General features: G+C 38.2%; 1 protein-coding gene across 3 annotated transcripts in view; it reads right to left on the reverse strand.

Annotated features, from left to right (window-relative positions):
• Window positions 1–26,983, reverse strand: part of Epg5 (ectopic P-granules autophagy protein 5) — a 157,268-nt gene that overhangs the window by 9,539 nt on the left and 120,746 nt on the right. For all 3 annotated transcript variants that reach the window (XM_083136936.1, XM_083136937.1, XM_083136935.1), the window contains 2 exons: window positions 23,968–24,219; window positions 1,868–2,084 (listed from right to left, as the gene is read on the reverse strand). In XM_083136936.1, coding sequence (XP_082993062.1) covers window positions 1,868–2,084; window positions 23,968–24,219 — 469 coding nt within the window. The remainder of the gene's footprint in view (window positions 1–1,867; window positions 2,085–23,967; window positions 24,220–26,983) is intronic.

Raw genomic sequence — 26,983 nt, forward strand, 5'->3', positions numbered from 1 at the left:
CTTACACAACAATACCAGGCCTCATACATCTGCTCAGACAACTCCAACACTGCAACTGAGATTCACAGTTTTGAAACATCCTCCATATTCAGCAGATTTAGCCCCTTCGGACTATGCACTCTTTGATGGCAAAAAGAACCACTGTGGGGCAGGGTGTTTCAGGATGAAGAGGGCTTACATGTCGTTGCCCATGAGTGGTGACGCTGCACTCCATGGGAATGGTTCAAACAGGCACTTGTGAAACTTCCAGATTGTTGGCAGTGATGCATTCAACTACAGGGTGGCGCACAAAATGTCTTACCATTTGTTTTGTTTATTACACATTTATTTATTATCGAAACATTACAAAATTAATGCATAGTGAATTATCAGAGTATGGAAAGTTTGTTTAGTGCAGAATGTGTTCAATGTGTCCACCATTATGGTTCACAACCTCTTGCAAGCGAACCTTTACATTTGTCACAACCCTCCGGCACAAGTCCTCCGAAATTTCACGGCACAACTGCACAATAAAGGCCTTGAGTTGCACTACATCTGCAGGCTTCCTTGCGAAAACTTTATCTTTCAAGAAACCCCACAAAAAAAAAGTCACAAGGATTAATATCCGGGCTATGCGGGGGCCACAATCTCCCACCTTCGTGACGTTCAGGAAACCGATTAGACATTACACGCACATTAAACATCTCATACAGGAAATCAAGAACAATGTTTGCAGTATGTGGGCGGGCTCCATCTTGCATGAACCACTGAGTGTGTAAATGGAGACCTGTTACCAAGAGCTGCGGAATAAATGAGTTCTCCAACATTTCCTTGTATCGTTCTTTGTTTACTGTGTCGTCAAAGAAAAACGGTCCAATGATTCCATGAGTTGAAATTGCTGCCCACACACTCACTTTTTCTCCATAATTCTCACGTTCATGCAGTTTGTGAGGCTGTTCACTTGCACAGAATCGAACATTTTGCTTATTTGCCACACCATTTAAATGAAAGTACGCCTCATCTGTAAACCAAGTGTTGTGCAGAACATGATCTTCTTCCACTAACCACGAAGCAAACTGATGCCTTCGTTCCTTGTCCACTGCCGTTAGTTTCTGGACAACTGTCATTTTGTAAGGGAACAAGTGAAGATCAGAGTGGAGAATCCTTTGGATTGACCTACGAGATATTCGTAACTCAGCAGCCGCCCTTCTTGTTGATTTGCTTGGACTTCGTGCCAAAGCCACGCAAACTGCTTCAATGTTCTCAGGTGTTCGGACACTTGACGGGCGCAGTCGATTATTCCCCAACACAGAGCCAGTGGTTTCTAATTGTTGGCACAATCTGTGAATGGTCTGTTTACAGGGAGCCCATCTTGTACCAAAGTGTGCACGAAAATGCCTTTGTGTCGCTACCAAACTCTTTGTTACTGCAAAAAACATTACAACTTTCACCTTCTGTTTGACACTCAACCGGCCGTTATCTGCCATCTTGCAAACTGCTGTTTCGCAACAAAATAGAGTCCGATACTGACTTCTCCTGACATCTACCTGATTTTCCATGAACCAACTCACCCGCATACGTGTTTTGAACATTCAATATATGATATTAAAAATTTTATGATGTGATTGAATGGTATGACATTTCGTGCGCCACCCTGTAGATGGAGGAGGCCAGAAAAGTTCATAATCCCAGCCTGTGTGTTTCCACCAACAATTAGGTGTCTCAATCAATTCCATAAGGGCACACACTGAGATAAATATATAATTAAGTTATTTTACTTCACTTTTATGTCACTTTTGACTAATCACAACAATAGATAAATATATAAATAGAAGCACATTGTAAAGTAGGAACCCAAAGAAGAGTTTAAAAACTTTAAAAAACTCACATTGGCTTTACAGATATCATCCAATCTGTCAAATTTTCCAGAACACTTCCCTCTTCACTGATATCCCGGCATGTCTTGAGCCTTCTCAACAGCAGAGCATAGAGAGTGAGGAAGTGGCCTTTGTTCACAAGGGTCTCTTCTATAGGCGGTTGGCGAGGAACAGCAGGCTGCAGGGTGGACGTCGCTCTGTTCCAATCAGGTGGGGGCAGGGGAGGAACTGAAATACACAACAGGAATAAATGATGCAATGCAATCACAGTTTTACTGCTCTTTATAGCTGCTCTAATTGTGCCTGCAAGACCAAACACATTAAGCATACAGTTTCATGTGCAAGAATCACACAAAGAAAGCTGCACATGGCAGAAAATGCTTCTAGTAACTGTAACACAGCAATAGTTCACAAACTGTCGGCTCAATAACTGAGCAGATTAAGTGATGAACTTTCAATCTTGTCACCAAAGTTCACAGGTTCGAGTCCTGGCCTGGGCAAGGGTGTTCTTTGAGAGTATCCCTTCATCAATTTCACCTGTTCTCATTGTTGTGCAATCAGCCAATAGTGGCAGAAAAGCAACATAGATTACAAATACATTTATGAACTGGATTAAAACCAAAATACAAGGCATCTATAAAGATTGTTTTATAACCTCACACTCCAACCACAATAATTTGTATGTAATAAAAGTATACAGACATTCTTATGATGCATGAACTCAATAAATTGTTGGGCAAGGATTGTGAGAGATGTCCTCACACAACGTTTCATGCATGTTGGATTGCCATAGGTCAAATTGACTCCCAAGTGTCCTCATATTACACCTATGGATATTTTTCTGTTGGGTTATGTCAAGAATAAACTGTGCCAAACTCCTGTGATTAATCTTGATGATTTAAAGATAATAATAACCAATGCTATTGACGTTGTTGACAGAGATATGCTATAGTTAGTACCCATGGAGTTGGAATATCATTTAGATAATGTAAGTGCAACCAGAGGTGCACATGTCAAAGGGGAACCTCCCCGATGGCATAGTGTAGCATCATCACCTTGTAATCAAGGGGTCCTTGGTACGATACCCGGTGGATGCACATAGTGGTTCAGAACCAACTTTAAACTGTAGATCCAGTCCCGATTAGCCTTACTGTGCATAAAGTGGACTTAAAACATCAACTCAATCAATCAAAGGGGACTGAACACAAAGTTTTTGAGTTGGTGCATCATATGAACTGCAGGACACTTCTGTTTGTCAAATGCAATTCTTGTTATTAAAGTGTGAAATTGTAACCAAACTTTATGGACACCCTATATTATTTTAAAACATTCAACCATTTCTAGAAAGACTAACATAATATAAAACATAGAAGTCATATTTATATTTATGGCACAAACGCGATTAAAATGAATTCTATGTGTAAAATAATAATTCCATGCTACCTGAAAAAAAAATTTATCTTCCACAAATTTTATTGCATTAAGTTTTCAAAATCTGTACATTATTATTATTATTATTTTGCAACATGGATTTATTAATACTTTAAACAAAGAACTTAATACAACAGACACTCTCACAGCACACACACTCACATGTTTAAACAAAACTCTTACTGCGTTATCAACTGTATGCAAAAACTAGCAGTTTCATCTTCACAAAAAAAATATATTTACTTTGGAGAAATTTTCTATTTGTATTCATCCAAAAACAAAAACAAAACAGCCAAAATGTAATATTTATCCTTCTGTAAAGTATTCTTGATGTGTACAACAGTTTCCTGTTATTTTCTTTGATAGTAGCATGAAGAAATGTATTGATGTAAAAATACGAGGGTGAATCAAATATAAACGGGAATTTCTTTCGCATGTCCAGGGAAAGTGTAATACAGCCCTGTGGTCGTGAGGTGATAATGAGGAGGGTAAGGGGGGGGGGGCATGTAGAGCCTGTTTCCTCCCTGGAGTTCCTGCCAACTCTCCATATCAGTCAGTAACACAATGAGTGAGCAAGAGGTACACCCGTCCATTGCGTAACGAATCATTATCAAATTTCTTACAAAAGAGGTAAAACCGGCTGAAATTTTGATGAGACTTCGAGCTCAGTTTGGGGAGTCCATCCTTTCAAAGACCCATGTTTACAAATGGGGACATTTTTTGGGGAGGAATAGAAACCCACAAGATTTTTTGGGGATGAGAAACTGTTGAAAATGAAAGACATCAACGACGGCCAAAGACAAGCATCATTCAGGAAAACACCCAGGCTATTCAGGACCTTATTGAAGGTGAATGTCGCTTGATAGTGCGTGAAATTTCTTCTGCAGTGGGCAGAAGCTATGGAAGTGCTCACACGATCATTCATGACAACTTGGGCCACCAAGAAATCGACTCCTGGAAAATGCTAAGGCTGTCATTGGACTAAATGACATGGCACACCCATCAGAAATGTCCTTCTGCTTCATGACAATGCCAGACCTCACACAGCTCCTGCAACACATGATAACCTGGAGGAAATTCATTGGGCACCACTTGAACATCTTCCATACAGTCCAGACTTATCCCCTTGTGACTACCATTTGTTCGTTTGGGCCACTGAAAGAAGCAGTGGGAGGTAAGCGTTTTGAGCATGATGCAGAAGTGGAGGAGTTTGTGTGCAACTGGCTGTGCACATGTCCGTCAACTTTCTGGGAAAATGGGATTGCCAAACTCTCTATCCGCTGGCAAAAGTGCATTTCAGTTGCAGGGAGCTATGTAGAAAAGTAATGCATTTGTTTTGCATTTGTATTTTGTTTCAATAAATTATGAAAAATAAATTCCAGTTTATATTTGATTCACCCTCGTAATATGAAAATAAAGAAAATATTAAACATTCATTTTGACCATTTCTTACAATGGATATGCTTGTGTGTTTGACTCTAAGAATGACCATTATATTGTTGGACCAAGACTTGCCTTAGAACTATAGTATTGAGAGTTAACAACTTCTTTCTGGAGAACTATACTGAAATTCCAGTAAATATGTTTTGTAAACTGAGTACCATGTAATTGTCAAACACACAATATTAGAACATTATTAAAGTTAGCAATGGGATCAGCAAAATATAAGAAATTGTTGTATCGGCCACATCTTAATAAATTATGTCAGTTTCAGTTTTCAACAGATTAAAAAAAAAATGCTACAATGAAAAATGTATAAGAACGTTTGGAAAACCATAAAAAAAAATCTGATTAAAAATTAGGGATGGGACAGATTAATCAGTATTCTATCGATATCGACCAATACAGGAATATCAGTGTACTGATGTCGGTTCATCTGTAAAATTACCAATACAGTAAAACCTCGTTAATCCAGACTAATGGGGGGATAAGTTTGACCGGTTTAACAAAAGTCCGGATTAACTGAAATAACCTAAAAGAACAGTAGCAACAAAACAAGTTTCTTATGGAGTATTTAAAGGGCATAGGTCTAAATGCACTTTATAAAGTACAGTACAAAGTCTGCGGGAAACAGAATTTCATCAGTGGTCAACTGTCTTTTCTTTGGGAAGTTCTCTTGTTGACTTCTAGCCACATTTAAAACCTTGCATTCTGCTTTTTTATTTGGCCTATCCAGATTAAGCAAAGTCCGGCTTATCGAGGTTTTACTGTAATTTTACTGATCCAACATAAATACCTTACAATTCAGTGCAATATCATGCCATTTTGTTATAATTTTTATGGATAAATTAATAATTTCCATTCTATACTTATTTTTAACGTAATGTTTAAACATGCAGCTTCTTTTGCACCGTGAACAGCTTGATTAATTTATGAAACAAATCAAATTTTATATCAGATTGGTACATTTTATATTGGTAATTTATCGGTATTAGCCAAAATATCAAATCATTCCATCCCTATTTAAAATACATCCTGTTAATAATAAATACGCAATTAGTATTTTCCCAGATATTATACAGGGTCCGTTCTGAAAGTATCCGAACTTATTTATTTGCAAACAATTTATTGACGATAATTACAACTGCTTCAATATTCTTCAATGTAGGAACCTTCAGCCTCAATACAGTGAGTATACCGACTTTTCCACTGTTCACAGCAGTCCTGGAAGTCCTTGACTGACCCTCTTCAATGCTGCGGTTGTGGCAGCTTGAACCTCTTCAATTGACACAAAATGCTTCCCCTTGAGCACCCTTTCGACCTTGGGAAACAAAAAGAAGTTGGCCGGTGCCAAGTCCGGGCTGTAAGGGGGATGAGACAGCATTTACCTGCGTACGTTGGCCAAACACTCACTTACCAACAGCACTGTATGAGCCGGCACGTTGTCATGGTGAAGCACCCACCTGTCTGCGGTGTCAGACCAGACGTGCTGGACCCTTTCTCGGAGACGCTGAAACACTGTTTTGTAGTAAGCTGCATTCACGGTGGTCCCAGCAGATACAAACTCTTTGTGCACGACTCCCTTCGTGTCGAAAAAGACAAGGAGCATTGTCTTCACATTTGATTTTGACATCCAGGCCTTCTTTTGACAAGGGGATGCGGGGGTGTGCCATTCTGAACTTTGACTCTTGTTCGGGGTCATAAGCCTCCCGTAGCATGGTTAAAGTCTCCGTAACTTTTTTTTTTCAATTTAACACAAAATTTCACAGCATAGCGCTGTTCCAAAGTGCGCTCCATTTTTACCAAATCCAACAACTGCAAATTCTCGACGCAACATTTTTTCCGTGTACACAACACGAGCGATTGCACCTCAACCACTGCTCGCAGGCAACTGAGCGAGGCCTTGTTTTGAAGGTTAAGGTCCCCACTGCTACCTGGCGCAGCTTACCCAAACCCTCGACCGATTCTCGCGTCGCGCTGTGGACAGTTCGGATACTTTCAGAACGGACCCTGTAAACTATGAAAATTAATAAATACAGTATTTCTTTCATATATATGTTATGATAAAGCATGTAGTGCAGAAAACAAAAAGGCATGAAGAATTTCATCAAACAAAAAATGCGAAAATAGCTGTGTAACCATGTTCACTGTCAAACACTGACTGGTGAAAGGCATAACGAGAACTCCACATAACTTGGCTCAAAGCACCGCTTGCCAAACATAATTTCAAGAAATTATGTGAGGTGTCTGCTTAAGAACAAGGTCACTCTATATGTTGCAATAGCTGCAAACCTTTCGTCACTGCTCTTGTTGTTGCTGGCAATGTGTGTCTACGCCTTAATGCTGAAAAAGAACCACCGGTTTTAAATCAACATTATGTAATCTGTACTTGCTTTTAATCAGTATATATGTGAGACAGAATGCATTCATTATTAAATTTTGTAGAGAGTTATGCAAAAAAATATAGGCTCGATAAAGACTCGAACCTGTGGCACCAACTTATATGGGCCCTTGGAGGTCAAACCCACCCAATAATTTGCATACAATTATTACATTTTAATTTAGAAATAAAGTTCTCCTGCTCAAGAAAACAAAATGATTCATCATTATACACCTAAGAATTCTCACTACTTAATTTTAATTCCTGATTGTTATCAAAATATTTCATAAAAGAATTGTTACTTCTCCAATATAATACTTTTCAGTGTCCTACATCATTTACACTATCCATGGTCACATCGTTACAATGAAAGTAAGGAAGGATAATGTCTAATAAAAGCATTCCAAACAAGGATGTATTTAAGGGGGTCCTGGGGGGTTGCACCTGAAAGACTTACCAAGTAATAAAATTAAATAATAAGAATATACTTGTTCAGCATTTTTTCTATAATCAATGGTTATTAATTTCCTCTGAACTTATTGGAAGGTAGAATTATACGTATTGGGATCATACGGTTTTGAAGGACAGTGCCAAAGATTTATGCTTGCACACTACTATTTATGATAATATACATAAAAGTAAAAAAGTAAAGTGCTCCCCTGTGCTTTGCACCATGCCATGAAGGCGTTAGGGCCCCACACTTTCTTGATCACAGCCGAAGGTGGGGGTGATGTGATCAGTACCATGCCCCTGGCCGCCTTTACCCCCCAGAGTTTCCTCCAGGTACCAACTTTATACGACGCTGGGTGGGTGCCAGAGTCGCTTCAACAGATGGAAAACATCCCAGTTCTCCCCCACCGGGGATCGAACCAGGGTCTTTACATGAAAAATATTAATCAGGAACTTTACTTTTCGGAAACTGGATCTAACATCATTTTATATTATTCAAAAAATATTCAATTCTTAATCAATTTGACATTAATTTCTTTGCCAGCGCACTTGTTTTTGTACAAATTATGTCCATCTTAACTACACGTAAGATAGATAATGAATGCAAGTATTATATCCCTATTTTTATACCATCTTTATACCTTTTCATGTAATAACAACTTATTTTAAATATATTTTAATTGATAATATAATTATTTTCATTTAAACATTATTATTATTATTCCTGAGACACATGGTTTGCCTCTCCCCCACAATACATTTCTAGATTCGTCCCCGTCTCCAAATAGACAAGCAAAAAAGCATCGAAAAGTGTAAAATACACACTAAAATTGAAAAATTGATACACAGTGCGATATTTTGTCATTTTCCCTGATTAGGCACTTATTAATATAACAGGCAAAAATGGCGACCATGAAATTCATATATTTTTCTCAGAAATGCTTCAAATGCTACTTATGACATACTTTATTGTGTGAAATTATAAAACAAATCTCAGAGTTCAGCCCACCTTATGTTTCTCAAAATGTTGGCACCCTACTATTAACCTTGTAATCAAAAGGTCCCTGGTTCTTTTTTGTAGTGAGTGTTAAAGTGAAATTTAAAATGAAATTTGCTACAATTGCCTTATATGACAAACATGGAACAACTGTCTAACAGATTATTTTCTATACTATTGAATTTTAAAATATAGTTGAGTGATTTACAAAATTTTAAAACTTCAATAGTACCTTACTGCTATGTAAAGTCTATTACCACAATCTGTTATACATTGTTGTCCATTTGGAAGTGGCAAAAAATGTCTTCACTTTGATCATTTTCTTGCTAAAAAAAATGTCAAAGCATTCAACTTCTTGTATGTACTAATTACAGTAGCAAGAAAAAAAAAGTGAATGGTTCAAGATAGTACAATGTAACTGCAGGTGCTATCCGAAAGGAAAAGTCACCAGCCTTCATGTAACCTTTAAATGCCAGATGTGACATGTGCGTCACATTTTAGTGATACAGTAAAACCTCATTAGTTCGGACTAATGGGGGGGATAAGTTGACCGGTTTAACGAAAGTTTGGATTAACTGAAATAACCTAAAAGAACAGTAGAAAGTGCATTAAAACTCCGTTTATAGCATCAAAACACGTTTCTTATGGTGTAAATTAGGTAGCTTCAAGAACAGTTTGTATATATAAACAGAACAGTGGAACTTTGGTCTTACATTTTTCCCATATTACATACTTTACCCTTGCAGTTTCAAATAAACAAAATGTTACAAGCTATTCCAAAAATATACATTTTTCCACATAAACTATTTACAATAGTTCCTTGAGAAAAAAACTTACTTTGCTACCATTCCTTTGTACAGTTAGTTAACTCATTGCTCTTTCTGCCAGTAGCATTGACTCTTTCTAGGCCTACACTGAAGTCATCCCATGAACACTGGTTCATCATTTCAACAGTTATATTGTAGAAACAGCATACAGTCATTTTGGTGTAAGAGTGAAAACTCAGGATCACAGAAGGGTTAATTTAGTCGTCATTGGTTCAGACTGGAAATTATTTTATAAGCCAATTTTATATATCTCTAATTACTCCTGGTCCACCTAGGGTAGTTTCATTCGTAGTCCACCCAGGAGTCGATTTGTCAAAGAAATTTCTTGGTATTTATAGCTGAGGTTTTACTCTCCAACCCCTTTTGATTCCAAAAAAATTGCATCGTAACAAAAATTATCTGAAATTATTTAGACACATGTTCAATGAACGTTATAACCAGTGCCATAACAGCCCGTGAGTGCCAGTGCCTACGCTACTCATTCGTAGCTCTCCAATTTCCTCATGATGGTGGGTTGCCACTGGTCCCATGCACAGGCCAAAATCTCAGGAAAAGTTGAGCTTCCTCCAGGAGACTTGAACACCCTCCTATACCATAGCTGGAGCTCAAAGCTTGCACCTTAGACCTCGTGGTCATGGTGCAGGATGTTCAATGAATGTTACAAATTATAAAAGTTAGGATATTATACATTTCATTTAGCTTATTTATATAATATATATATATATATATATATATATATATATATATATATATATATATAAATAATTTGTAGCCATAAGTAATTTACAAATAAATAACAAACCCAAAATTCTTGACCTTTTCATTACTCTTTCTTGACCTTTCTTTCCATTTTCTTAACATTTATTTAATTGCCCCCTACTTAGGTATGAAGGCCTGTCGCAGGATATTGAACTAGAATTTTTGCTTTGAAAGTTAAGGAGAGAAACGGACGAGGATCGAACCGATGATCTTGCGAAACAGAAAAGGGGAAGTTACAAGAATGTCGCTTGGTAACTCGAGTAGGTCCAGCCCGACCACGTCAGAGCTTTCTGTTGTTGAGGAACAGAGGTGCGTTCCGAAAGTAGCAATGGAGGAAATTCGTTTGCCGCTTCCGACATTTGAGGGAAATGTAGGGAAGGAAGATGCTTTTTCGTATCTGGATAGGATTCAAGATTACGCGAGAACGCTGAAAATTTCTGAAGATGATCTTCTGAAGCAGTTTATTCCTCTTTCGTTGCGACATGAAGCGAGGGAGTGGTTTTTGTTCACGGAACCATTCGGTGATTTTTCACACTTCAGGCATAAATTCTTGCAGGCTTTTCACAGATTGGATTATCAGAGAGAAGCAGAGTTATTTTTGTCGCAAAGGTTTCAACTTGCTAACGAGGGATTGGCGGAATACGTTCGCAAAGTTGACAGGCATTTTAGTAGGATAAGGAATTCGGCATCTGGACAGGAGAGAATTGACTTTGTGAAATCCCACTGCAATCCGGTATTTAGGGATTATTTGTACAACAAGACATTCACTTCTATGAGAGAAATGAGCGAATACGCGCTGGAATTGCAGGCGGAGTTTTTGGAAAGGCAGAGATTCAAATCTTTCGTTTCGGAAGACGAAATTTACAGCTGGTCGTTGAGAAAGTCATTTAACCAGGAATGCGAAGAGGAGAGGGAAAGAAAGAAATCTGATATTTTCTTGGACCCTGTGAGCATTGGTTTTGACCGCCCGAAAGTCGAGCGCCTGAGGGCTGAACATGTGGTTTCACGCCCTCCACCCTCGCGACTTGCGGTGAGGGATGAAAACAAACAGAACCGCTTTTCGAAGGAAGATTGCCAGAGAAATAAATTATGCTACACTTGTGGACAGAAAGGTTGCAGAGCTTCAAATCACCATAGGGAAAACAAGATTAATGAACGTGGGAAAGAAGTAACAAAAAACGCATAGAGTCGCCACGAATTTGTCAAGTTCGTGGCGTGGAAACAGCAAATTTTACAAAGAAGGAAAATTTTTCGCCTCACAATGTAAATGTAAAAGACGTAAGGGAACCTATCGTTTTATGCAACGTGGCTAATGTAGAAGTACACGCATGTATTGATACGGCGTCGTCCAATAACTTTGTGTCTTTGGAGGTTTTCGAGAAAATGAAGGCAAATGGAGTAGAATTGAAGGGTTGTAAAACTAAAGTAATACTTGCGGAAGGAAATGTGGAATCTTTGGGGAGCGCTTACGTGAATATTAAGTTTCACGGACACAAGGCTCGGGATCAGATATTTGTGTTAGCAAATGCTAATCATGAAATGTTAATGGGAAGGACATTAATGGCTAAACTGGGACTTATACCCATGATTCATCGTAACGGGTGGGCAATTGAGCCTGATCTTTCGAAAATCGTGCCTTTTGATTCGCCGCCGACACGTGACAGCGTTGATGCTGTTGGTTCAAGGGGACTGGGTTCGACCACGGATGGAGTCGAAGGAGTCCGAGAGAACGTTTCTGCTTGCGGAGCGGAGACACGTAGCAGCGACATCAAAGAGGAGGGGGTTGACGAAGAGAGAAGGATTACCATGCTGATGGAGGGTACCGATATCTCAGAGGAAAACAAGCCGAAATTGATTGCCATACTGAGACGGCACATTGATGTTTTTCAAGATAAACCAGGATTAGCAAAGGATTACGAGGTTCATTTGGATGTGAATAACGAGAAGCCATTCCGAGCGAAACCTAGGCCACTTTCTGAGCAAAAGAGGAAATTGATGAATCAGGCTGTTGAGCAGATGCTTGAAGACGGGATCATTGAAAGGGGTGACACAGATTACCTTTCACCGCCTATCCTTCATGTGAAGAGAGATAACACATGTAAAGTGATCATCGACAGCAAAGGCTTGAATAAGAGATTGGAGGCTAGACGTAGAGAGATACCTGATATTAGGTCGACAATATGTAAGCTTTCTGGGGGAACTATATTTACAGTTCTGGATATTCCGTTTGCATTTGCAAATATGCAGATTTCTGAAGATACAAGAAAATATGCAGGTTTCTTGACAGAAATGGGGACATTTAGATACAAAAGGTTATTTTATGGCTGTCGTAGTGGACCTTTTCACCTTGCAGAACTGATGCAGAAGATGCTAGGAGAGCATTATCAAACTGATGCAATATGTTATTATGATGACGTAGTTATTGCAAACGCTACCGAGGAAGAACAACTGAGAGTGTTGGATTCTGTCCTGGGAAAGATGAATGACAAAGGACTGACGATTAGTTATCGAAAGTCGCGTCTCTTCAGAAAGAAAATTGATTTTCTTGGGTTTACAATATCAGAAAATACCATATCTTGTGCGGAAAGTAAGGGGAAACAAGCAGAGCAATTGCAGCGTCCGAGAAATATCAAGCAAGTTAGGAGACTAGTAGGCTTCTTAAATTTTCTGTCAGATTTCATAAAGGACCAAGCAAAGATATCCAAACCAATCACGGATTTGTTACAAGGAAATAGGAAATTTTCTTGGTGAAAAGAACAAGAAGAGAGTTTGCAGAAGTTGAAGGATGCAATTGTAAATAGTCCTGATCTCAAGATTCCTGGCGTTTCGAAACCGTTTCACTTGTTTGTAGACTGCTCTGACATAGCGCTTGGCTATATCGTCGCTCAGGAGGACGATAAAACGAGAAAATTGCAGACTGTTGCATTTGGGAGTAAGAAGCTGTCTGAAACTCAGCGTTCTTATTCTGTCACAGCGAAAGAGTTATTTGCGTTGACCATGGGTCTGGAGAAATTTGAATATTACTTTCTGCAAGCACCGGAAGTGATAGCTTACACTGACCATTCTGCGCTCGTGGATATCTTGAAATCTTCTCATATTCCGAGCCACATAAACAGAATGATAAACAGGGTGACCAGGTTTCCAGTTACAGTAAAATACATTGCCGGTAGAAGTAACACAGCGGTTGACTACTTGTCGAGGATTGAAGCGGGATTCTCTGAGAGGGAGAATTACATTGGATCTTCGGATGCAGAAGAGAATTATCCGATAGAAGATATCAAGCCTGATGGATATTTCAGATTAGAGATGCCTGATGGGACGATAATGGAACACCATGAGATTCCTAAAGTTGAAGGCAAGGTGTGTCAGAAATTCGACCGGAAACAGAAAAGGAAAACGGAAGCGATGTTTACAGATGCAGCTGGCAACACTGTAAATGGAAGACAGACGGACGGACAGAAAGTAACTTCGCCGCCCGTAGATCTTAACGATAAAGAAATGTGGAAAGGAGAACAACAGAGTGATCCTTATTTATCGAAATTAATTGGATGTTTAAGTGGAGAAGAAGTTGAAATAAAGGATTCTCGAGAGAAGAGAAAATTTGACTTTTATCTCCAACATTCCTGTTTCGATGATGATGGACTGCTTTACCGTTTCGTTGACGAAAACACTGGACTTTATCCACCGTTTAGCTCCAGATTGAAACTGTGGGTACCAGAGAAGTTGAAGAGTGAAGTATTTAAATCTTCGCATGATGATTTATTATCTGCGCACTTAGGACATGGAAAGACATTGTTTAAGGTCCTAGAGAATTATACTTGGGACGGAGTAGTCAAAGATGTCAGTAACTATTGCAAAAGTTGTATCACTTGTCTTCAGTATAATCCTGACAACTGCAGAAAGTTGGGATTTATGAACTCGAGGAAATCTACTGCGCCTGGATACAAAGTGTTTCTGGACATTTTTGGACCACTGCCTACAAGTACGAAGGGGAGATACAAGTACTGTTTAGTCATTCAAGATGAGTTCTCAAGGCACATTAGTTTGACACCGCTTAGAACTACAACGGCGAGGACGATCTCGCAAGCATTTTTGAAGTACTGTTTTCAGTCAGGATTCCCGAAATACGTTGTCAGTGACAACCAGAGTGTATTTCGAAGCAAACTGTATTCACAAACGTTGCGTTCTGTGAATTGCAAGCCTGTCTATATTACGCCATATAGACCGAAGGGAAATAAATCAGAAGCAGCTATTAAGATAATCAAGCAAGCACTTGGAAAGTTCTGCAAGGAACACTCGTCGTGGGCTGAAAACTTGGATGCGATAAGTTTTGCCATTAATAATGCAACCAATTCGATGACTGGGTTGAAGCCGTCATTTTTGTTCTTTGGACGTGATTTGTACACACCGCATGACACTCGGAAAATGGAGCTTCAGAGGGAAGATGGAACCGGGGAAGATGCCACGGCGGAGAGACAGATGGATTACGTCATGCAGTTAAAGGAAAGAATGGGCGCGGCTTTCGAATTTGCAAAAGAAAAAGAAGAAAAGACGAGGCAAAAGGCGTCAAAGGCCTACAATAAGGGCAGAAGAAGGGTTAATCTTCGTGTCGGAGATCGAGTACTGCTTCAAGAGCATAGGATTTCGTCTGCTTTTAACAAGCAAACTGCGTGCTTTTTCCCGAAATTCAAAGGGATCTACAGAATTCTGAATTTCACTACTCCAAATAATGTTGTTTTGGAAAAGGAAGGTGAGGGGAAGAGAGTTCTGGCTAACGTTGACCAGCTGAAGGTCGTTCCGAGGAGAAATTTGAGAAGCGTGAGGGAAAGCACTCGTCCCTAAATTCTACCCTGAGAATCCATCTCAAGGGGAGGGGGTAGAAGGGCCGTGAAAAATGATGGAAAGGAAGCCGAGTGACCGACTTCTAGTTTGTACAGTAGTAATTAAGTTCCTGATTTATTGTCGCTACACACTAGAGTCCTGGTAAATTTATTTCATGTGAATATAAGATTTAAATTACGGACTGTTAGATTTTATGTTATGTCAACCTTTTGCCGATAAAGGGTGGTGACAATTGTGAACATGAAGACATGAGATTTTCATCGCTAAGAGAATGCTGAAGGATGGCAGTTCGATGCCCGGGAAAGGAAGGGAAAGTTCCCTTATAGATGAAAAATGGAAAAGCCATATTTAAAGTCGGGTCGTGTGATCGAACGATAGAACCTTGAAAGCATTTGAAGCTGAAATTCGACAGGAGTCGAACCGAGTACCGCAGAAGTCCCAGACGCAAGGACTAGGGCACTAAGGAGCCGGGAGTTCTTCGGATGGACCGAGGAGGAGGCTGAGTCGACCCTAGAGCGGGAGCCGGACATGTTCGTTGGAAGGTGGAGGAGCTGTCTGCACCTTGGAGCAGTCCTGATGACCAGATGACCGAGATGTCCAGGATTCCAGGAGGAAGAATCCGTGTGGAAGTTGGATATTTAGTGCAGTCAAATCGAGACTCTTCTTTTTCAGAGAGACGGTTGTGATGTGTAGTGAAAATGACGTTTCAGTGAACTTTTCTTTTTCAGATACAGTGCTTAACTTTTCTCAGTAACTTTGAAAGACAATCTGTTACCCTGCCCCCGTGTCAGGGCAACAGTGTTTTTTTTCCTTATTGAAATATTTATTAATATGTTAATTAATTGGGTAATCAAGTGTATAAACATATATATGTGTGATTAGTGTAAATCAATTTATTATGCATTTTTAGGTTCATATTATTCCATGTATAAATACCATGTAGCTCTCTGTTCTTGTTTCGTGTTTCGAACGTTCAAAAGAAAGGCGGGCTTAAAAATTTTGAAAGAAGGGCCGTTGGCAACAGACGCCAACCAAACGTATATAAACTCCCAGATGAGAGTGGGGGAGGTCGGCTGTTGGAACTGAGACTTGGAAGGGAGAGGCTGTTTTTGCTTCGGTCGGCTAGGACCGGAGGACAGATCTCCCAAAACGGATGCTGTAAGAGATTGGATTGCCGGGCAAGCTAGTGCCTTGGTGTCCAGTTTACAGGTAAAAAGGTAGTTGTACTGGATGTTATTTTGAAGTAATTACGGTGCGCCGGGCAGCCTAGTGCCTTGTCACCGTGGAGGTTAAGAAATGTACACGTCGGGCGACCTAGCGCCTGTTAAGACGTTTCTTGGAGTAACGCGAGTCTACCTTGTGACAAGCGTACTCCAGATGTAATTCATGAAATGTAAAGCATCCAGGTACAAACAATAGAGATTTCCAACTTCCAAATTAGAGTTTTTGGCCCGATAAATAATTAGAGAAATGAACGTTCGGATACGACTTGTATATACTCCAAATTTACGTTAATTAAACTATAGAAAATACCCAAAATTTCCGTTTTTAATTTCACACATGCTGGACAAGGTATTTTATCCCCCTATAGCAATAAGGTTTCGCAAAGGTTATCCGTTGTCTCTTGTAGTTTATTATATAATTATGTTGACTTGCTGCAACCCACGTGCATTGTCGTACAAAGAAAGATACCCCTAGACAATCAGAGCCGAGTACGAAGTGCACCAAACCTCGAGTGCGGAGGTAAATTATGGGAAGCCAGGCTGGTAACATTAGGTATAGTGAGAAATTAAGAAAATATATAGTTTTATTCAATTTAAAACTCCTACCACAAAGCCGGTTAAGATGAAAAATGAAGCTGTACTCTTTAACAAGATATTTAGATTTGCTATAATTATTAATGCATGTAAAGGGCGAAAGGGACGATTGCCCCTCCCAACTGGCATGTTTTTGGATATTTTATTATGCCTAATAATATTCAAGACTCATTCGTTCTGTATTTTTATCACCACGTTTAACAGGCTCGAGAAGTCACGATAGGATAATGGGAACTGGACCTACAGTTTAAATTTGGACCAGAACGAGTCTACAAGGTGCCTTAAAAGGAAATTGGACCTGAGACCACCACAGAGAATGCGATTTTGTTTCTTTGTTTATTCTCTTTATTCCTCATATCTCGCCTTCAGTTTACCGTGCCAATGGGAGGAATTATGATAACAACAGAGGCATAGCAAAGGATGGGCGAGCACCCGGGGCCGTAAGTCTATGGGCTTATTATTTTTTTTTAAAAAAATGTAATAAATAGAGGTGAGAAAAATAGATGGAAAGGGCTAATTTTTGTGGGGGATAAAACTACAGTATTATGTTTTTAACTGGTCATATTCTAGTGAAACATTACAATTGAATGAATACATCAACTATTTAGTATTTTAAATATAGTGATTTTAGAATATTCAGGAAGCCAAACAACAAAAATGAAACATTCTCTTACAAAGATGATAAGCATAAACACAATTTCTTACTTCTTATAATTTAGCGGTTCGAGAACATTGAGTACACAGCAGAAACAACAGAAAATTAAGGAAACTTCACAGATTTGGTAAAATTTCTATCGAAATATGACCAATTATCACAAGAACATTTTAGATGTACACAATAAGACGAGATTCACAATAATTATCCACGTTCCGAAATTCAAAATGAACTGATACAGGTAAAGAGCAACGATGCCAAAATGGCTACATTAAAAAAATAGTAAAATTAGCTAAGTCCAGAGATTCAGTTTCAATATTCACTTTCTTTAAGTTTGAAACTTCTTCTTTTACATTCTAGATTATTTTGTAAGTGAACATGACCTAACAAAAAATAGCACAACAATGTTTAACATGGAACAGTTATTGTTCATTGTTGAAGCTCATTGCAGTAGCTATGAAACTACATCCAAAACCAGACAACCAAACACGCATAAGAATTATAATGTACCAAAGCTTCAATATAGGATTTCCATTCAAGAGTGGAAATATGCTGGCAGCTGCAGGATAGTACGTAAGTTATTTAATTGTATTATTTTCAGTTGCTCTTCTGTAATTTCTGGCTAATAGCGATGATGTGATTAAAGAACACTCACAAGGACACCCATGCCCAGATCAAGATTAGAACTCTGGAACTCCTGTGGCAAGATCGAAAGTCGGCCGATTAAAACACTCGGTCACCGAACAGACGTGATGATTACAGTTAGTTATTAATGCTACATTGATTTGGCTTATTTTACTTTGCTTTTCTGCCACATTTGGCTATTCGCAAAGATGAAGATGATGGAAAAGTGACAAAGAACACCCATTTGCAGGCCAGCATTCAAACCAGGGACCCTTATTAATGCTATATATGCTCATGTGTTTGTCTTTGGCCAACAGGTCTTAAGAGTGTCAAAGTCTACCAACCAGATTTCAGTTAGATGTGAACTCATAGAATCCCATCACCGCTGCTGTATACAGCTTGATAGATTAGATTGCAGAGAGAATGCTAGTTATTCTCTTTATCTGCTATTTTATCTACTAGTTATATCCTGTGTTATATATTTTGTGCTAACAAAATATAACATACAGGATTTTCCTGAAGTGACTTGGATTCTTGCTGTAACACGATTAGGCCTTGTTTTCATATTAAACACATTATAGTTGCTAACCAAGACAGTTTTCTTTTTTAAAATGAAAGCACTTTCCACCCTATATCTCATGGATTCTTGTTATTCGGATGGCAAGAAAAACTGTAGGATCTCCCTGATAAGGTTTTTCCCTACCATTTGGTAGGAGACCTCGTGGAAGTTCCACCTAGGACAATGGGCCTGCCTCTGCGTTAGTGGCCCTATACTATGGTGTGATAGTACATGAGGTTTTCCGAGCTGTACGAGTTCGTCAGCTCTGGAATATTGCTGGGTCGGTAAGGTCCTACATTTGCTCAGCATCCACTGTTGTTATGCTGGGGTAAACTTGGCCAGCTCGCCACAGTAAAATTACAGTAATACCCGAGATTTTCCCATGTCACTTCAGGAAATGTAGGTGTGTAATGAGTAAGTATCGATAGCCAGTGTGTATGTAGGTATGCACATAGTAGGTATATAATGCAAGACCACTAACTGTTCTTCTTTTTGGGTCTTCCTTAGGCTTGTAGGTTAGGTTGAGTGATAGGTATTTCAAGTGCTTTGTGCAATATTTATTACCTTAGATTTAAACATGTCAGTATTTGCAGAATCAAAAGGAAGAATGGTGTATTATAAGAGATCACTGTGGACATGAAAGCGAGATCTTGTTATACACAGATGCAATCGACATTTATATCGAGTGTATTTGCAAACGATATATCAAGTCAATTGCAGTTGGTTCTCTGGCGCAAGGCTGTAAGGTACAAATGGCCTTGCATCCCTCTTCCAACTAAAAGAAAGAGACCCTCACAGATGTAGAGACGTTGACGGCGTTGTGAGGCTTCGAACTGACGTCTACCTGTACCAACGCTAGTTGGCCATATCTTTTCAGGACCTTGAGCCACAAACCATATCAGATGGAAAGCACATCAGACGTCTAACTTCACGGCCTCAAAATCAACAACGCAAGGATCCATTCTAGGTCTCGAATTGTGGAATCTAAACTTGGAGCCATGTCTCAAAAAATTAGGAAACATTTCAGAGATCAAAAGACTTTGAGGATGACGTAATACTTGTTATGGAAGGTAATTCAAGAACAGACTTGGAAAGATAGACCACTCTTTAGATAAACTCTCTCGGGGACTTGTGTGATACGGCAAAATTGATAATTGCCACCCAGAAGACCCACTTTATAATCCTAAAGGGTAAGCTGAATGCTAATAAACACCCACAGATAAAACTCAGAGAAAAATCTTAGAGGAGCAAAGGAAGCTAAATATCTAGGTGTGAAATTACGAGAAATGCAACGATGACATGGATTACGTAACTTCAAAAGCTGAGCCTGTAATAAATACATTGGTAGCAATATGTTCGAACACATTCAGACTGTCGCTTATAATTCAATAACCCATGGCTCTACAGCCCTTGAAGGGCCTTGGCCGATCTCCCGACTGCCAGTCTCCCTCCCACAATCCTCCCTAGACTTGTGGAGATCTTACACCGGTAATGGGGTGACATGGGGTCAGCACGTCAAACCCTCAACCCTTATAGGAGATTTCAGAGACCGGATTACACTACTGACTCGTAGCTTCCCAATTTCATTACGATGGTTGGTTGCCACCAGTCCTATACACAGGCTGAAAACCCAGACTGAACCCAGGTGGACTTGAACCCATGTCCTCTCGCAGTCGGAGCTCAAAGCACAGCACCTTACACCGCATGGCCACGGAGGAGGATGCTTTATAAACCAATATATATCCATAATCTACAATGCAATAGTTTCTTTCGATGGACCAATCTGAGAAGACTACCTAAAATACACAACATATGTAACACAAATAACGTCATCACAAACTAAGACAAAATAAGCAAACACAGAAGTGCCATATACTGGTGCAAGGAAGGCCAAGAAGAGAGAATTTACAAAGTAATTGGCAGATATACCCCTACCATTGCAGAATAAACTTCCAGATCATCCAGGAGCAGAAGAAAGAATGGATTAAGAGCCTCCATGGCAGGAGACTGTAACACTTCATCCCATGTATAAGAGAGAGGCTGATAGCGACAGATTGCTGTCGTTGACGTCTCCAATGACAAACGGACACTTCACTTATGATAAATGGTGACCGGATTCACAGTTTCCAAATTGCTCACCACACAAAATAACTTTATGTTTAAGTGCTGCATCATATGAGAGTGATGCTTCCGTCTCTCCATTTCTAATGTCTGTTTGATGTGCACTTTGCAAAAGCTGGCTCATTGATCACCTATTTACAGGAACACCAGCATAAGAAGAAATCACAGAGCTCTCTACTAAAAATAGACTGACTCTTTGTTGTGAAATGTTGATCGTTATAAAACGACAAATTTAAAGGAAACAAAATTTCGTTAAGGGAGATTTTTTTTACAAATACTTGTACTTCGGTAACATCGAGGAGAAAACCTGATACTGAAATTTGCAAATACTTCATTCTATATTACACTAATACCATGGTATATTTACCCACAGGGTTAGAATTCAGGCAACAGCCACTTTTCTCAGGAGCATTGGCATACGCAGAATTTATTTTCGGGTGGGGATGGAATTGTAATGGTGGGGGTGCTTTCTGGGTGGGGGTTGAATACACAATATGATATTTCATATTTTTAGAATTTTCCTCTCTAAAAATGGCAACGGGGATATTTTAAGGAGGCTTTGCATTTGCCACTCTGGTTTTTCCCAAAGTTCCTCACTGCTTTTATTTAAAAATTATGGTTTTCTCAAAATTTCGGAGGGGGCTGTAACCCCTTCAGCCCCCCCCCCCCCCACCTTTTGCATTCTCCAGTGCTCAGGAGCCAGCTCATTTTTTATTTGTAAATATGGTCTAAGTAAGCCATGAATTTATTAGCTAAGATAAAGCTACACATTTTGAAATATGATCTTAAAACATTTATTAATTGGATGGGATTAAAAGTAATTAATTCTTGCGTGAGGGTAACCTTCCAAAAGAAGGCTCAACTAGTAAAAACATGAAAAACTATGAATAATTCTAATATATGGCTGACTCTAGCATATCGCCACAGATTTTAAAATTTGGCTAGCAATAGTGAAAAAATATAATGACATGTTTATTATTATGATGCAATGTTATAGATCGACCACAAGGAAAAAAACCTTGGGACGAAAAGTTCACGTGCAACTGTCCCTTCTTCCCTCCACCTTGGACCATAAGGAAGCATGGTCCACTCTCCCCCTCCCTACCTCGCGGGGGTACGGTGCACAGGAGTCGTGGGTCTGCGAAGGTTGTTTTGTTCGTGGTTCCACTATACACGTGATACAGAAAATACACAAATATTAAAAAAAACACATACCGTGCTTGTTATTTAAAATAAAAAATGGTAATGGAAATTTCCATAAGAAAACTCCAAATATTTTTTAGCACTGAACTTGAAAATTTTCAGGCATCCAATATTTTTCTACCCCCGTTTATGCACACACATTCTGAATAATATGTCATTGAATCCAAGGTTCACCTAAATTTTTAAGATCAAAGACCCGAGAAAAGGGTGCACCTGGAATTCAAAGAAATACGGTATTTAAATTTTATAATATCTTTGCTGAAGGTATTATGCCTGAAGATTTTGTATCTATGCATTTTGAGATGTAAATTTCGAAGAACGGATCGAGGCTTTGCATTCTGATCTTGCCCAGGGCCCGCAATATGTTGCTATGCCAATGGATAACAATGTAAAATAATAAGCATATACTCCACCCTGGATCCCTTAAAAAAGCTAATCCGTAAACCATAGTTGTGGCCTGCTAAAAGATCCATATAGCTATTGTTTATATAAAACAGTGTAATTGTAGGTTCGGTGAAATGCCAGAATTTGAATTTTGCCCCTCCCACCAGTAATTTTTGGATCTGCCACTGGACTTTATCCTGGATGGTTAATTGCCACATTACCTTATTAAATATTTTTACAAAACTTTACGCATACTAGAACGTAATTCTTAAGAAAGAAAGTGAACAAATATTAACCACAACTAGATACAATTTTAGATTTACAAGTATTAAATTTTACCAAATCCCAGTACAGGTATATAACAATGTAAATTCACTACACTGTAAAAAATAGCAAAAATTCTTGACCACAAGCATATTTTCTTCACTTTTTCTTGACTTTCTTGACCTACTAGTTGATTTCTTTACTTATTCTTGACTTTCTTAACATTCTTGACTGGCAGTAACCCTGACCTTCGAACTTTCAAATGTTCTACATGTTACTGAAGCATAACAACTTCCACTGTACTGATGTCGAAGAATGTGTTCTCTCATAAAGAATCAGGAATATAAATGCAAAAAATAAATCTGATTTGAAACAAGCCTGTACATTATTAAGATAACAAATCTTGCATCATACATCACCTCATTCTCCCCACCCCTCTTTGATAAGTACAAGCTTTACAAGGATTTTCACGCCAAACTGGCATTCTTAGTTTCATGTTTATGAAAAACTAATTGACTGATGGGCTATTTGCCTCTTTATTCTAATATGTGAACACTTAAACAACGGAAGTAATTTAAGTTAGGGGTTTCAAAGAAGAAATATTATGGTGATGTATTTGTATGTACAGTAGAACGTCGTTTATCTGCATTAATTGGGACCGAAGGTTATGCGGATAATGAAACATGTGCTTATTTAACAAAGAAAAGCATGTACAGTACAGGTTTATTTTGTACATGCAGTACATAGTACTACATACGTATACAGTACAAGAAAACAAAAGACATGAGAAAACACTCATAATATACGTACAGTATGTGCCTAAATTACAGTACTGTACCTGTACTGTGTTATTTATGCAGAAAACTAATCAGAATAATCAAAACTGAATCTTTTTTTTTTGTTACGGATAATTGATGTGTGGATAAACGACATTCTACTGTATATTTGTTTGTATTTTGTACAGCACATTTGGCCAAGTGTGACGATGAGGATTATTGATGATTACAAGAAATTGATGAAGGAACACTCACAAGGAACATCCATGCCCAGGCCAGGATTCAAACCTGGGAACTTCGGTGGCGAGAACAGAACTTGACTACAAAGCCAGAAAATATTATGGAAATAAAACTCCCAATAAAAAAAAAATCATACAGAATATCCAACATCAAGAAGCTGGTTGAAGAAGAAGTGGAATTCTCAAATCTTCATAAGTACAAAAAAACATCTACATTTTTCCAATTTTCTATGTTTTTAGATATATTTTCAAATTTTCTTGACTTTCTCAGGTCAGTGGGGACCATGAAAAATGGATATGTGAAACTTACGAGCAAAATAGCAACGTTCTGAGAGAGACATACCTGTATCCTTGAAGAAGGACTGCAGTGCTGCTTCCAGAATAGATCCGAGGCTCTCCGAAGACTGCACCATTGTACCCGTGATGCGGAGGACACCCTGAAGCACCACACTGGTGGAGTCGTGAGAATTAAGCCACCGTACTATGCTCTCCACAGAAATACGAGATAGTGGGTTTGTTGCAGGTTGATTCACCAATGACAATATTTCTCCTAATAATAAGGCACTCTCAGCTACTTGCTGTTGTTGAGGGACAGCTAAAAGCAAGTAAACATTACAATTGAAAATGCACACTTGACAGAAAATAGTACAAAAATAAAAATTACATACAAGTATACATAAAACATAGCAATTTTCTGGCAACTAATGATGACCACATACATCACAATATAATTTAAAAATGATGGAAAATATTGGAAGAAGAAAATAGCAGTTTAAATTTTATTAGCACTACCAACTGACACTTCTCTAAAGTCTAGGTGTCTAAAAGAAGTATAATGCAACACTTTCAGGAATTTTGTCCAACCTGTCTTACGAAAGAGGATTTTTTCATTAACTTGCATCTATTTAAAGATTCTGATTATCTTGAAGGTGAGCCTCTGAATATTGTTAAGTAAAATTCAAGTAGATTAATATAGTAATGTTGCAATGGAATACCCTATATAAGAGCCTCCCGATGGCATACAGGTAATAATATTGCCTTGTAATCAAGGGTCCCTGGTTCGATACCTGGTGGAGGCACATTGCACAGTGGTTCAGATCCCACTTTAAACTGTAGGTCCAGTCCCGATTAGCCTTTCTATGCATAAGTAGACTTAAAAAATAAACTCAATGTTAAAGGATTACCCTATACATGTGTTATAGAGCGACCACAAACAAAAGAATCTTCGGCTAAAATCCTTTGCACACCTTCCCTTCAATCTGTTCAGCTTGGGCCATAAGGAGTACAGTTCACAGGAGTCTTGTCTGCGCAGGTTATTTTGCTGGTGGTTCCACTATAATGTTTATGAGCTGATACGAAATTTTGGCTGATATCGATAAAGTTTCAATGTAAAATTTACTGATACTGATAACCGAAAATCTACCGAACCGATATAAAATTCCAACTGGTTCTTGAGGAACCTGAATGGATCATTTATCTCCTCAATAAATGCATGTTTTGAGGTGACTGCAGTGCATTCATTTACACAGTGATGAGAATAAAGATAATGTACTTTCAATGTTATTTTATTAATTTATTTATTTTAGCATTATGACTGAGCCGATAACCCTTCGGCAATATTATACAGATGCCTATGCTTGTGCCAATTGTTACCAACACTGATGCTTGAAAATTATAACACCATTATATAAAATTATGTCAATTAAAAATTGTTCAAAATATTTTTTAATATTAATATGTATTCCACTTCAATTATGTGCATCAATTTACTAGAATTTAGTTTTTAAATATTCAATATTTGCACTGAAATATTAAGATACTGGTTATATAATCACAAAATCAATTTTTCACACAATATTAGTGAAAATTAAATAAAAACTTTGAATTTTGCCTAATTTCTAACATATTTAGACTCCACAAAAGTGTCATGTGGCTTTTTTTTTTTTTTTTTTTGGTGGAATCTGCGAAATAACCAAACTCCAGAAAAGTATTGGGCAATGCCAGCACATTTCAAAGAATAAACACAGAAATAGAAAATATCTTGATTTAAACTCCTTTGTAATTGTTCATGTTTCTAGTGTGAATTTTGTGAACTTTGAATTACATATAAATATTACTTTTTTCAGATACAACATTTTACATTTACAGAAAGTTTCAATGTTATCAATGCATCTTTCTCAAGATCTGTTTTCTGAGTTTGTTTTTAAGTCCACTTTGTGCACAGAAAGGCTAATTGGGACTGGACCTACAGTTTAAAATGAGATCTACAACATTATGTGCTTCCACCGGGTATCAAACCCTGAACCCCTTGATTACGAGGAAACGACAGAACCACTACGCTGTCAGAGACCTCAAGAGACGGATTGGTAATATATATAAACAATATATACAGAATTATTTTTCTTGTAGTCTACGGTTATTACAAGCGTAAAAAACACAGTTTTTCATTGTGACATTTCAGGAGAACACAGAAAACATCAAGAAACTCTGTGAAAGCAATGATGATTTTTGAATTGCCTGATGATATTTGGGATTCATAGTTTTTAAATAAAGAATAATGTGATCAAATTTTTATCTGAAATAAAAATAAAACAGACTGTTTGTTTTCACAGTTAAGTTGCTATATTACAACAATGTAACATTGACAACATCCATTGCATAACTGATTCTTTATTTGTTTCAAAAATTGTTAACCATTGTTGTAACTGTATCTTTAGTCAAACTAAAAATAAATGTCTGATGAAGGGAGTGTGTGCTCTCCTGAAACATCACAACGAAAAACTGTATTTTTATGCTTGTAATAACCGTAGACTACAAGAGAAATAATTCTACAATGCAAGCAATGCATACATACAAGAAAAACTAATATATACAGATTTAATACTTAATTATCACAATAAAACTTCTTGTAATCAGTTCACCTTTGACCTTCTTAAATGTCCTCTGTTCCCCCAATTAGAGATAAAACCACAGCCATAAATCTAGGGGTGTTATACATACAGACAAATAGTGCTAGTTTGGATTTTCCAAGCACCCTGCCAGGCCCTCCCAATAACACAAGACAGGGAGAGGGTGGCATCTGGCCATACCCAGAGAAGCAATGCTTTCTACTTTTAACAGTAAGAGTGGCACGTGCTGTGGTGTTGGCTGGTAGAGGGATGGGCACAAGGAATACATAATAGCAGTATAAACTTTGAGAAAGATACATATTTATAGCAGTTTACAAATTAAAGTTCACAAAATGAACATTGTGGTAACACAGGGACAATTCAAAAAAGATTAACAAACAACAACAATTCCAAGTGGTTATTGTTTAATCACTGCACTTGTTTCAATAAACTAAAAATAAATAATAATAA

This window comes from Lepisma saccharinum, chromosome 15 (genome assembly GCF_977018435.1).
Source record: "Lepisma saccharinum chromosome 15, izLepSacc3.1, whole genome shotgun sequence".
Lineage (NCBI taxonomy): Eukaryota > Metazoa > Arthropoda > Insecta > Zygentoma > Lepismatidae > Lepisma > Lepisma saccharinum.